The sequence below is a fragment of the Notolepis coatsorum genome (assembly GCF_963971535.1).
Source record: "Notolepis coatsorum genome assembly, chromosome: 2".
NCBI lineage: Eukaryota > Metazoa > Chordata > Actinopteri > Aulopiformes > Paralepididae > Notolepis > Notolepis coatsorum.
Window position 1 is genome coordinate 53,003,609 of NC_140166.1, and position 12,026 is coordinate 53,015,634.

At 42.2% G+C, this 12,026-nt stretch overlaps 1 protein-coding gene across 2 annotated transcripts in view; it reads left to right on the forward strand.

Moving 5' to 3' along the window:
• Positions 1–12,026, forward strand: part of ehmt1a (euchromatic histone-lysine N-methyltransferase 1a) — a 160,376-nt gene that overhangs the window by 53,576 nt on the left and 94,774 nt on the right. For both annotated transcript variants that reach the window (XM_084309159.1, XM_084309160.1), the window contains exons 12-14: positions 1,784–1,906; positions 3,709–3,810; positions 9,676–9,780. In XM_084309159.1, the coding sequence (XP_084165285.1) occupies positions 1,784–1,906; positions 3,709–3,810; positions 9,676–9,780 (330 nt within the window). The remainder of the gene's footprint in view (positions 1–1,783; positions 1,907–3,708; positions 3,811–9,675; positions 9,781–12,026) is intronic.

A 12,026-nucleotide genomic window follows, 5' to 3' on the forward strand; every position in this document is an offset into this window, starting at 1 on the left:
ACGTCATCGCGTCATCACACGCCTTGGATAATTTAGGAGTGAAATGCGAATCCAAGGCTTGAAAGCACTACTCGCAAGCCCGCCCCCAGATAATATTTACCAATCGCAATGGCCAATTAAAGGGGCAATTCGCGACGATATCATCGCACTGTACAGCCCTGATTGTGTAGTGTGATGTGTGCCGGGTGGCGGTGCCAGTGTATGGTAGTCATTGTGTAGTGTGATGTGTGCCGGGTGGCGGTGCCAGTGTATGGTAGTCATTGTGTAGTGTGATGTGTGCCTGGTGCCAGTGTATGGTAGTCATTGTGTAGTGTGATGTGTGCCGGGTGGCGGTGCCAGTGTATGGTAGTCATTGTGTAGTGTGACGTGTGCCTGGTGCCAGTGTATGGTAGTCATTGTGTAGTGTGATGTGTGCCTGGTGCCAGTGTATGGTAGTCATTGTGTAGTGTGACGTGTGCCTGGTGCCAGTGTATGGTAGTCATTGTGTAGTGTGATGTGTGCCTGGTGCCAGTGTATGGTAGTCATTGTGTAGTGTGATGTGTGTCTGGTGCCAGTGTATGGTAGTCATTGTGTAGTGTGATGTGTGCCTGGTGCCAGTGTGTTGGGTGCTACCAGTGGTGGTGAAGGAGGCAATTTCCACCCTACATTGTAAAGCGCTTTGAGTGTCTAGAAAAGCGCTATATAAATGAAAGTAATTATTATTATTATTATTATTATTATTATTATTATTATTATTATTATTATTATTATTATTATTATTATTATTATTATTATTATTATTATTATTATTATTATTATTATTATTATTATTATTATCACAGAGGCTCTTCCCTTTCAAGCTTTTCCAGAATGGCACTGAGAATGGGGGGTGCCAGGTCAGGTTTTTAACCTCTTAACACATTCGGGGCCATTGGGATGAGTCTAATTAATGTCAAGAGGACCGGGGAATGTAAACAAACATGGGGCTGTTTGTACAGCTAAATCTATACTTTATAGTATTGCTATCTGTCCATTCTCATTGTCAATTGAGTCCATAAACCGTCCCTTCAAAATGGCTTAAAGAATATTTTTTTCATCAATAGGTTCTCATTTTATAGCGCCGTGAATATAAGCATTATAGCGGATTTGGTCTAGTATATTTCCTGGAAGCCGAGATACAGGGCTAATAGCTAATAACGTTAAATCTAATGGCATTTCGGTTATAGATACGCTCCAGTTAAAACTCAAACTGCATATGATCGGTACGATCCTCACGCATGTATGCATGAAAGGGGGGGGGGGGGCGGGGGACGTCGTTTCTGATTATCGATTACCAATAACCGCGTTAGCCTCATTAGCCACATAGGCCGAACGCCTGGTTGGCTATCAAAACAAGGCCTGATCGGGATGTACTTTACGTGAAAAAGATCTTACCGTGGTCCAGTGGGATCGCCCCGAGCATTTCCCCGTTATCGATCGCCATCGATTACCGTTCGGCCACAGGGAACACTGCATTATCGCGATAGCGCCCCTAAGAGGATCTGGCCGGTATTGCACCTTCTCGAATTCAAAGAGTAGGGTAAATCTGCAGTGCCGCTCGGCGACCTTGAATAGGTTATTAAAATGGAATAAAAGCAATAACAACTTGCCACAGACTTATCCGTGCCTCTGTCCACAACGGGTGGAATCGAAACACGGAGATATACGTCCTTGGGCGCCATTGTGTTAAGGGGCCTTGTCTGGTCAAAGAACCATGCATCCACTGTGTTTTAATGTCTGTATAAATACCTGCTCTCTCTCGCAGGCCGGAGCCAACCTGGACATGTTCGACGAGGACCAGCGGACGCCCCTGATGGCCGCGTGTGAACACAACCACCTGGACACGGTCACCTACCTGCTGAGGGCCGGGGCGGACGTCAGCCAAAAGGTCGGTCACTTACACGACACGCTTTAACCCTCTCACCACCACACTACCAAACAGTTAACCCTTTTCACTGCGACAATACAGAAGGGTAACCCATTCACTGCCACACGACAAAGTGTTAACCCTTTCAGACAGTTAACTGTAGTGTGGTAGTGAAAGGGTTAACTTTCTGTAGTGTAGTTGTGAAAGGGTTAACCTTCTGTAGTGTGGTTGTGAAAGGGTTAAAACGAGACCCCCAACGAGCGGATGGGCAGATACACACTGAGGTGTTTCTGAGTAGCTGGTGTTGGCAGCGCCATTCAAATGGAAGGAAATACCGTACACTCAATGTTGCTCCATTTTGGTTCGTTTTTATTCACCAACGTTTTGACAGTTTGAACTGTCTTCATCAGTGCCATGATTCAGATTAGGTTGGTGAATAAAATGAATAACCAAAATGGAGCTACATTGAGTGTGCGTTATTTCCTCCTATTTAAAACGAGACCCTTGTCTGGCAAGTGAAGACGCACTTTGCCTGTGGATTTAGCTTTTGTCCATCCATGACATAATCATATCATACACTAATAACTAGGGATGTCCGATATTATCGGCCGATATCGGCATTAAAATGTGATATCGGAAAATATCGGTATCGGTTTTCAATTTTATTTTATATTTTTTTACATTTCTATAACCTTTATTTACCCAGGCAAGCAAGTAAGAACAAATTCTGATTTTTTTTATTGTCAAAAGTATGCATAATGTTGTGTTAATTCCACAACAAGAGATATGTAATGTTAATTACCTGAAATTATTAAAAAAAAATTGGGGGGGGGGGGGACCCTGCATATATCGGTATCGGTTGATATCGGTATCGGAAATTAAGAGTTGGACAATATTGGTATATCGGTATCGGTAAAAAAGCCAATATCGAGCATCCCTACTAATAACAGCAGCCTGCAGGATTACAAGCCATATACTATTTTGAAACCAGAATGGTGGTTCAGGGTAACATTGTTTATCATGGAGGTTCAGGGTAACATTGTTTATAATGGAGCTACAGGGTAACATTGTTTATCATGGTGGTTCAGGGTAACATTGTTTATCATGGAGGTTCAGGGTAACATTGTTTACCATGGAGGTTCAGGGTAACATTGTTTATAATGGAGCTACAGGGTAACATTGTTTATCATGGTGGTTCAGGGTAACATTGTTTATCATGGAGGTTCAGGGTAACATTGTTTATCATGGGGGTTCAGGGTAACATTGTTTATCATGGAGGTTCAGGGTAACATTGTTTATCATGGGGGTTCAGGGTAACATTGTTTATCATGGAGGTTCAGGGTAACATTGTTTATCATGGAGGTTCAGGGTAACATTGTTTATCATGGAGGTTCAGGGTAACATTGTTTATCATGGGGGTTCAGGGTAACATAATGGGGGTTCAGGGTACCATAATGGAGGTTCAGGGTAACATAATGGGGGTTCAGGGTAACATAATTAGGGATGCTCGATATTGGCTTTTTTACCTACACCGATATTGTCCAACTCTTAATTTCCGATACCGATATCAACCGATATCAACTGATAACGATATATGCAGGGTTTCCCCCCCAAAAAAACTGAATAATTTCAGGTAATTAACATTACATATATCTTGTCATGGAATTAACACCAATATTTTAATGCCAATATCGGCCGATAATATCGGACATCCCTAAACATAATGGTAACATTGTTTATAATGGAGGTTCAGGGTAACATAATGGGGGTTCAGGGTAACATAATGGTAACATTGTTCTATGTGAATCCTCTTGTCCTCCCAGGACATCAAGGGTTCCACCTGTCTGCATCTGGCAGCTAAACTGGGCCATTATGACATATCGCTTCATCTGCTCTCCAAGGCATCTAAATACATCAACTGTCAGGTACATATTCATACTGCCTGATTTACCGACCGACGCTGCTTCAGTCATGTCACTGTTTGTATGAACCTGTGTTTTGAAACTTCTCAAAAGCGTATTATGTTCGATCTACAAGTCAAATTTGTGAATATAGTTTTAGATGATCGAATGAAATCCAGATCGTAGCTTTCTCGACCCCATTGCAAATCAGAATATAGATGTGTTTTACTCCAGTGTACAAACATTACCGATTTTGCAACCACAAAATACAGCAAATACAATTTCAAAACTCATATTGACCTGTCGTTTATGTTATTATGACTGTTAGTCCTTGTATCAAAAGCAAACAACACTCCCAGACATACCCCATGCGAAGGTAAGGAAAAACTCACTAAAAACCTAGCAATAGGGGGGGGGGGGAGCACCACAGGCAATGTGGAGGAGATAAACCTTCGAAGGGCCATTCAAGGGGGGATCTCCCTTCTTAGATGTCGGTGAGAATAGTGTTGCTAAGGATGATCGGTGGGTGAAATAGTTGGTATGTATGAACATATACGTGTAATAAAACACATATGTGACTCGACGCGGCCAAACCCGATTTGATTCGGCCAGAGAGGTGTCAGGAAGTGAACAAATGTCTTGCTCTAAAGAAAATCAAAAAAAAATCGAAATCTTGTTTTTTTTTTTACATCTTTGAAATGTCATTAACACTTTAATCGCCGATGATGTGTTTAGACGTCATTCCTAGCCATGCTCATTCTGCCGAAGACGCCGTAACTCGTCTTTGATATCAATAATTCAAAAATCTGTGATCGAAATCATATTTCTCCTCCGGAGTCATGAGATGTACTGGTGAGCTCCACTCAACTGTCTAACGGTTCAAGAGCGCCATCCGGGCGGGCGCGCCAAACAGGAAGTGCTCATCCATAATCCGTCCGGGCACTCGCGATCGGTAGCCGGACCCCATCTTAACACACTGGATAATCAATCGCTCGCCCTAACTCAATAAACAACGTTATTTGGACGTATATAGTATTATACAACCTGGAAATGGTTCATCAGGATCAACATCCCATAATCGAAAACTGTCTACTCCACGGTGATCGTCCAACGGCGCGAGGAAGATACGGTAAGATCCAGCGTTATTTTCTAACGTATTCCATATAAACTGCTCTGATGACCATATGACCCACACTAGACGAATGGTATAACGTTGCCCACGGAATTATAAACGCCCCCTCGCCCATCCGGTCAATATCAGATGATACGTAGTAACTTCTAGAACCACGTCCAGTTGAAATTTTTTATCTTGCGCCGATTGCTATCAAACTGTATTTGATCATCAATATAATGCATTTGGAGCTATAAATCAAGTTCTGGAGAAAGCTGCAGAAAACGATAAAAACATACTTATACTTTAGACCATATTTTAGTATGAATATGTGAATGAAAAAGTTTAACGTTGCTACACCCTGAACAATGGATATAGGACCTTGAATGGGCCATAATAATGGCAATTTAGCAATAGAATTTAAAAAGTTATAGCCCTGCAAAGAAGGGGAACTTCTCCATAGACAAATAGAGCTGGCTATGGATGGTAAATTATGAATTTAACCCATGGCTATCAAAGTGTTAATGTGTTCCCTTATTTGCCCTTATTTGCAAACTTAAATACAACTTGTAAATGAGGTAATTATTGTTATATAGTTCGACAAGCATTGTCTCTCATACTGTGGAAAAACTACACGCGAGGGCTATTCGCTGGGTGTGGCCTGTCCGCGTATTAACACTTTGGTTGCCATGGGTTAAATTCATGATATACCATAGGTTGCCGGCTCTATTTGTCTATGGAGAGCTATAACTTTTTAAATTCTATTGCTACATTGCCATTATTAGGGCCCATTCAAAGTCCTATATGTATTGTTCATTGTGTAGCAACGTTAAACTTTTTCATTCACATATTCATAGTAAAGTATGGTCTAATGTATAAGTATGTTTTCATCTCTTTCTGCAGCTTTCTCCAGAACGTGATCTATAGCCCCAAATGCATTATATTGATGATGCAATACAGTTTTATGGCAATCAGCGCGATATAAAAAATTCCAACTAGACGTACTTCTAGAAGTTACTACACATCATCTGATGTTGACCGGATGGGCTAGAGGGCGTTTATAATTCCGTGGGCAGCGTTATACCAATCATCTAATGTGGGTCAAATGTTGATCATAGCAGTTAGTATCGAAGACGGTAATTTTACACGCTAAAACTCACCCCAGTCTCCGCGCGCCGTTGGGCGATCATCGTAGAGTCGAAATTTTATCATTATGGGATGTAGATTTACCCGGTCCATTTCCAGCTTGTATAATGGTATATACGTCCAAATCATGTTTATCGAGTTATTGGCAATCGATCGCTATGTAGTGTGTCGAGATCGAGTCCCGGAACCTATAGCGAGTGCCCGGAAGTAATACGGCCGATCAGCACAACCTCCATAGCACTTCCTGTTAAGCGATTGCGCCGATCGGCCACCAGATGGCGCTCCTGAACCGCCAGAGAGCTCAGTGGGTCCTCCTGGTGGATCTCAGGCCAGCGGAGGGGAAATATGAATCCGATCGCAGATTTTTGAAATATTGATATAAGGACGCTGTAAAGCGTCCTCCGGCAACTTGAGCATGGCCGGGAATGACGCTTTTAAGCGTTTTCCGGCAGTCAAAGTGTTAAGTACAGGTACTTATCGAGGTGTTGAAACACACACAGACACACGCTCTCCTTTCTTAGAGAGAGAATAACAATGTTAATACACTATCTTAATGTTATAAGTTATAAGTTATAAGCAACGTAACTTGTGACAAATGCAGTGTCTAAATAAAAAAGATTAAAAAAAAGGCAGCCGTCATAAAACGCGAGTCGGCGGGTGTCATTAAATTAAACACCATTCAAACACATTTAGAATGTCACAAATTTTATGAGCGAACGAATTTAGTTAGAGTGCATTTATTGCAACCTAATGGCATAAGAAGTAAATTCATTTAATAGGGAAACGGAGTGATACCAATGCTTCCTTTTCATCGGAGCGAGAGAGGTTGTTGTTGTTTTCACTTATAGCGACACACACACACCATCCACCATCCATCCTGATTAATTGAAAATGAGGGACCCTGATGTAAACAAGACTAAAGTCTTTCTCTGGTCTGCATCCTCTTAACAATTGTGTGTATTGAGCTGTACTGTATACCCATTCTGCAATCTGTTAATAAAGTTAATGTAATGAGCTTTGTGGGAGTTGAATCTCGAAGAGGATCATAAAGATTTGATTATTATGGCTCAGCTCCAGGCTTTTGGTCGAAATAAATCGATTTCCAAAAAAAGGCAACGCGCCTACACGCACTACTTCTTCGGGGCTGTACAAATCTGCCGTGAAGCTTTCCTCTTCATCCACGGGTAAGTTATTATTATTGTCTATTTAAAACTAATATAGTATATTATAGTAGAGTATAGTAGCATAGTATAGTATATTTTAGTATAGCAGATAGTATTTATAGACCAAAAACCTTTTTGGATCAATACACTATTTGTGTCTTTTGATTTGTCCCACAATTCAACTCAAATTAATCAAATTTTCTCGTGTTATTTTAAATGATAATAAAATCTTGAAACTTCATCAGGGTCCCCCATTTTATTTTGATGTAGCCTTTCCTTCCTGGTTCAGCCAATACCTTGACCCCCAACATTACATGGCTTATGTGAGGCTTCCAACAAATTGACATAACAAAAGAGCTTGACGCAAGGTGTTAACCCCATAGAGAGAGGGGGGCCATGGAATACAATGCATTCTGGGTAGGGTTGTAGTTGATTAACTCACAGGTGTGAACCTCTCCACAAAGTTCAAAGGCCATTCATCTCTGAATGTGTTTTCTGATATTACCATGATTCATAGGATGTAGCTTGAAAAGTATCCCACCAAAATGTTCAAGTGATGGCTTATTTTTAAGGTATGAATCTGTACTTTCACAATATGTAAAAAAATGAAATTTGACGTTGCCTCAACAAGTCCCTCCTATCCACGGCTAGTCACATATGTACAATACATGCAATAGCAACTGGGATACATAAGAACATTTTTGAAAGATTTCAATAGAATATACCTAAGAACAGCAGCACGGGGGAGGGGAGTTACAGGCAGGGTAATAGAAATTACACTAAAATATAGAGAATAAAAAATATCAGAGTAGAGGTAAAGAACGAGATAAAATAGGCGGCTGTTGTGAAGGATCAGATTAAACCGAATATATATATTTATTTATGGATATATATTGAATAGTATTTGTATATCGTTTGATATCCCTTGTATATTCCTTGTACATATACACGGAATATCCCTTTAGTCTACAAGCCCATAATAGTTAATTCTCTTATTGGACAAGGACCTGGCGCCAGGAGACAAGCCCCTTGGAGCCAAGTTCAATGGTACCGACGAGACATGTCCCAACTAGCCCCGGCTCTGCGCAGGAATACGGCTACCGAAAGGAGAGTGGCACTATTTGTTCACCGTGCATATAAATAGGGCGCAAGTAAATGTAGAATTCCTCTTATCCCTTCGTCTTCTACCCAACTAAGTAACAGAACGTGAAGCCTCACCCCACGATACCGCGTGCGGTGTAGTATGGCCTGTTTGGCCTTAGAATAGCATTGAGGCCTTGTGCGAATTAATAGCTGAATTGCCAGAGTTTGGCACCGTATTTCTATTAAGTAATAATAGTCTATTATGTATGGTGCATCGTGCGGTTAGAGTTCTAAAGTGAGCAGCACCCCCATCGCTTCCTCGTGTTATCTAGAGTCTTAACCAGGTTGGGCAGACCACACGTGGTGCTTTCATCCGAGGAGTTCTAGGCGAGGACCGAGTGGACCTGTACATTGGATTACCTACCCGACGACTGCTGAGCCCTATGCGGCATGGAATATATATTTGCTTTGGTACTTTGATTTGTGGAGCGGATAATCGCCAACACCGGTGAGTGTTGGATCTACCCCGAAAGGAGTCAAGGTGAGACGGCGCTCAGACCAGACTGAGGTCGCCTCGCTTCTTCTTCACTGTGGAGCTACAGCTACAGCCTACAAGAGAGCCAAGGTGTATTCATCTGTGGATCAAGATTCTACTGCACTGTCTTCTGTACGTGAAGTCTCCCTAGACATCGTTGACCAGACGGGATACTGCCGACGGCTCTCTTACCCCCCCTACCGGCCTACAACCGGGAGGACCCCTACAGTATATCCAGCTATAATCATTAAGTGTGCCATCGTTATAATTCCCTAAGAGCCAGGTTGTATACTTGCTTCCTGCGTAACCAGAGATTGGACATTCAGTGTTGATTTGCCTACGAGTACTCATTTGCCTTACAAGTGCATTCAAATCATAAACGTAATGGTGAATATTATATGTACCCTTTGCTATATATTAAATATTTGATTATTACCTTTGTGTGGACCTGGTTTCATGGTGGGAAAGTGTTCATCATATTTAGATATCGTGTACTGTATGGCCAGTAGTTAAAGTACATAAAGCGGTAGTGGTTTAATGATACCATACTTATCAATACAGTCAGGGAATTGTACCCCTCAGTTACAGCGGCGCTATCGGACGTTTGCGATCTCAGACCCATTCAGGACAGCCTGCACAGGCTGCCCGATGAATTATCAATGGGAATAGCGAATAAAAGAAATAACGATCCAGAAACGTGTTAATCCGTGAACGGCACTGGAAGTGTTGAGAACAGTATGATTTTGGCCAGTCATGCACATCCCTACTATGTGTATATGTGTATACTCCACTCTCAGCATGTGCTCGTGGAGGTGAAGGTCTGTGTTGTAGCTGCCTGTGTCTGGTTGCAGGACGGTGGTGGATGGACTGCTGTCACCTGGGCCATCGAGTACAAGCACAGAGCGCTGGTCCAACTGCTGCTGGCCAGAGGCGCTGATGTTCACATCAGAGACAAGGTCAGCCCGGGAGTCCTGCTGCTCACCCTACTGTACTGTAACACACACACACACACACACACACACACACACACACACGCACACGCGCACACACACACACACACACACACACACACACACACACACACACACACACACACACACACACACACACACACACATACATTAACACTTTGAGTGCCAGCGACGAGATTTCTCGTTAGTTCATGCCAACCGTTGAGTGCCAGCCGACGAGCGATCTCGTTTTTAATCGTTATTTTCTTTTATTATCGATTTCCATTCATTTTTCATCAATCTAGCCTCACGTTACCAGTGGGGGATCTGTCTGAACTCGAACAGGGAAAATACCGCCCTGTTCATCTAGCCTCACGTTACCAGTGGGGATCTGTCTGAACTCGAACAGGGAAAATACCGCCCCCTATCGTCGCTCCGGATGGTACTGCACCCCTTTGGATTGGATTGAATGAAACGCATGGAGAAAAAAAAGTCCTGCTTCCACATTTTACTTGTCAAGGCCTCTGCATGCTACAGAAACTTCAGAGCAACTGCAACACAACATCGGCGCGATTTCAGCGCGGTTGTTTTAGAGGGTCTTGTAGACTGTGTTGCTTGGACGTTGTTACGGTAACGTTAGCTCGAAAAGCACAGAAAGTTAAGCTGCTAGCAACAGACACTATAACACTTCTGGTCGGGGGTTTTCAAAATAAAAGAGCGACGTCTAAAATCACCGGAAATACGTTTATTTTGTACATTATCTAACGTTAACACGAACCTAAACTAACTTTAGTTAAACTAACTTTGCGCGTCGATGTTGCAGAAGCATAAAGGCAGAGTGTCTAAAACACTGTTGCTTTGTCGATGTTGTGTTGCAGTTGCTTTGAAGTTTTTTTTTCTATTTTTTTTATTGATTGATTTAGAATTCGAATGCCAACGTAACGAACGAAGGTTTGAACGTTTGGTCTCAGCCCTAACGCACGCACGCGCACACACACACACACACACACACATACACATACACATACACACACACACACACACCCCTTTTTGGCTACTGCCTGCTTGCTTCATGTACTATGTGTTTTCTTGGCTACTGCCTGCTTGCTTCAACTAATATTTGCTTAAGCTGTATTAACATTCTCAAATGTAACACGGCAATTTTATCAATACATATTTATGAGTTGCTGCTTGCACCATCTCTTTTATCATCCTTACCTTTTGACTTCTAGGGAGCCTGTTGTAACATCTGGCCAGGGACTGCAGATGAAAACGAGCCTTTTGGCCGACTGGCATTATTTTCAGCAATGTTCATTAATATGCACTGTCCCTGTCAAATGAATAAATAATTAGGCTGTCCCCCCCCCCCCCCGCACGGGGCGCAGTCGGGCCAGGTCAGCACTCTTGACGAGCGGGGTCTCGTGGGATGCATAATGTTATTTTAACCCAACTCTCACCTCTTGCCGTTGGGACTTATAGGAACAGTACAGAGGTTTGTGTTGCGTTTTCACTTTGACTAGTAAAGCAGTAGCCTTCACTGAATAATAAATAGGTATTTATAACTTCGCAGAGGGGGAATATCAGCTGTCTTTAAAAATGTATAACTTTAGCCAATATATTATACGTTCTTGATCTAACATGGAGTTGGTGCTGCAGTTTTAGCAAGTTCTCAATATAACCTTTGAGACATATATATTATTATTAGTGCTGTCAATCGATTAAAATATTTAACTCGATTAATCGCATGATTGTCCATAGTTAACTCGCAAATTAATCGCTTTTTTTCCTACCTTAAACAGATATTTTTCAAGTTCCAAGTTTTAATACTCTTATCAACATGCGAGTCAACAAATGCTTGCTTTATGCAGCCATTTAACACAAAAGGATGACCCTCATGCATTGCAAATTGGCATTAAATTCAAAACAGAGTGATGCACAAAATAACTTAAAAGAAAATCATAATTTAAAACAATGAATAAAGTGTGCATGAAATAATAGGGGAAAGAAAACGTTAGGAGGGCTGAGTAATCACCCCCCCCCTCTCTCTCACACACAAAAAACAGTCTGTATCCCGACTGTGACGGTGTGCCGCGTGCTGTTCTCGCATGTGCGACTGGTGTGTTTGCGCTGACGTGTATTCGTCGTATGGCGCGCGTACCGCACCGTGATGGCCGTACCGTAAATTCGCGGGACGAATACACGTACCGTTACACCCCTAGTATGCAGAGCAAGCTTCATGGTCCTTCTGATGT